General features: G+C 36.0%; 1 protein-coding gene across 3 annotated transcripts in view; it reads right to left on the reverse strand.

Annotated features, from left to right (window-relative positions):
* The window catches only part of acot11a (acyl-CoA thioesterase 11a), a 13,844-nt gene extending 12,241 nt beyond the window's left edge, over positions 1-1,603 (reverse strand). The window contains exons 1-2 of one of the 3 annotated variants that reach the window (XM_016523575.1): positions 1,315-1,516; positions 383-590 (exon numbers count right to left, since the gene is read on the reverse strand). In XM_016523575.1, the coding sequence (XP_016379061.1) occupies positions 383-566 (184 nt within the window). In that variant the 5' untranslated portion in view covers positions 567-590; positions 1,315-1,516. Of the gene's footprint in view, positions 1-382; positions 591-1,314 lie in introns of all 3 variants that reach the window. The other 2 variants (XM_016523574.1, XM_016523576.1) reach the window with 2 other exon arrangements.
* Between the last annotated feature and the right edge of the window lie 630 nt (positions 1,604-2,233).

Consider the following 2,233-nt stretch of genomic DNA (forward strand, 5'->3'; position numbering starts at 1 on the left):
ATTCAAAGAAAGGTTTTCCTATGGATTAATTAGAGAAGAGTCCATTTCTACTGTGCACTGTGTCTCTTCCTTAAGAAAAAGGCAGTGATTTTCCCTACTTACATTCCATTAGGTCGTAAATGTATCTGGTGTCAGGGTTGCCATGGTAACCAGGGGGGGCCCGGTGTCGTTGCAGACATCCTGGCATCCAGTTTATTGGGTGAGGGGACTGTGACGATTTGTTAATTAATCTAATGACTGATTTGTTAAATCAAATGAAAAATTGTGTGTTTGATTGGTCCAGACGCTACAATACTAACACTCATATCCTTATATAGAGTATTTTTGGAGCCTTTACAATGCAGGTTAAAAGTGCTTTGTGTCATTCATTGTGTAAACTCACCAGACAGACATGCTGTGCAGTCCATCCATTTGAGCAGCTGTCCGATGCTCAGCTCTCCGCAGTGGTTAGCATGGCAGGGCAGCACTATCTGGCTCATCTTCACCTCTGAAGGGTTGCGATGCTGTCCTTCATCCTCCAGCTGAAGGTTATGCAGATTCTCCTTATGATGGGATTCTGATGCCATACTGATAGGCTGAAGATTCAGCAGCTGAGAGCTCAATGCTAATATTAGAAATTGGAGTTTTGCTTTGAATACAGCAGTCCCATAAAGGATAATTTAGCCACACTTAAAATGTGTGAAGGTCATTTTATCAGATAACTAGAAACTGAACAAGTAATTTTCATCTTAATTTTGAGATTTTTGAAAAGTGTTATGTATTTATAATGGAGGCCTAAATATGAACAAAACAATAAACAAATAAAATGCACTTTTACATCGTCTAAAACGCTGACTAGACCTAGGTCCACTTTTTAAAATATTTTTTATTATTTTATTGTCTGTATTATTATTATTATTATTATTATTTACATTTTAAATGCATTTGCCGGCAAACTAAACATCACGAGGTATGATTGTGAATTTTACCACATGTAATTGCACATCGCAACGTTGTACTTTCAGTCTGGTAACTACTTATTATTACTGTTGAATATTGCGCAACCTTCAGTAACCTCTGTGACACTCCTTAACGTTAACACCCTTCATTTTAATGACAAAATCTTCAATACATTCCTGTGCCAATAAGATTTGTCTACAAATTCATTTCAACATAAGATTAGATGTTATGTGCACTTGCGTTTCTATGCAGCGCGTTTACAAGGAAGTGAATAAACGTGCAGTTGTTGAACGGGTATGCAGAACAGCATCGAAAACAAGTTTAAGCGGCTACGTGGCTTGATGTTTAGATATAAAGTATCATTCACGCCCTTACCGCGATCTGCCTAGACAGTCTGGTTAGATTCAACACAGCAAACTTGCTCGCAAGACTGACTCCAATGACAGACTCGAGCGTTCACGGAAGATCTTCGCGCATGGGAAGTCAGCAAAAATACCTCTTCAGTCGCGCGCATATAGTGTTCACTAACAAGTAGCCTAACTAAGACCCCGCCCCGTGTCTCATGTTTACATAGGCCTATGTTCTGGAAAGCTCACAACACTCTTCTTAGGATACTTATTTTAGGATCCTTCTCACAATAAAAACAACAACATACTTCAAACATAACAATCGTGTTTGCAAACAGCACGGGATGTTTTGACACCTGCCGTTATCGCTTAATTTGCTATACGACAGGTGGCGCAACAAGTCTTTAAATGCACAGGACAGCGCTTCAAATAGAGTCAAGGTTTGTTAGCATAATTGGTAACGTTTACAATAGAATCAGAACAGTAGTACAGAAATATTTATTTTAAGAAATGATTTATATATATATATATATATATATATATATACACACACACACACACATGAAGAGTTTATTTGCAAAAACCATGAAAAAAACATTTGCAAAAAAACAATTAAAAAAATCATGTTTTTATTAAGTTACCATGTTTTTATTGTGTTTTGTGTTAGCTGTATTTTTTTGTTATTTTTTAACCTAATCAAAATAACCCAACTGCAGTTTGATTGAGATTAATTGGAATGCACAATGAAAAAACATGATTTTTTAAAATTGTTATCATTGAAAATCTTTTTTTGCAAATAAACTCTTCATATATGTACATGTGTGTGTGTGTGTGTGTGCGTGCGTGCGTGCGTGCGTGCGTGCGTATGTATGTATGTATGTATGTATATATGTATGTATAGCCTATATATATATATATATATATATATATATATATATATGACAAAC

This window comes from Sinocyclocheilus rhinocerous, unplaced genomic scaffold (genome assembly GCF_001515625.1).
Source record: "Sinocyclocheilus rhinocerous isolate Xijiao unplaced genomic scaffold, SAMN03320098_v1.1 scaffold930, whole genome shotgun sequence".
Lineage (NCBI taxonomy): Eukaryota > Metazoa > Chordata > Actinopteri > Cypriniformes > Cyprinidae > Sinocyclocheilus > Sinocyclocheilus rhinocerous.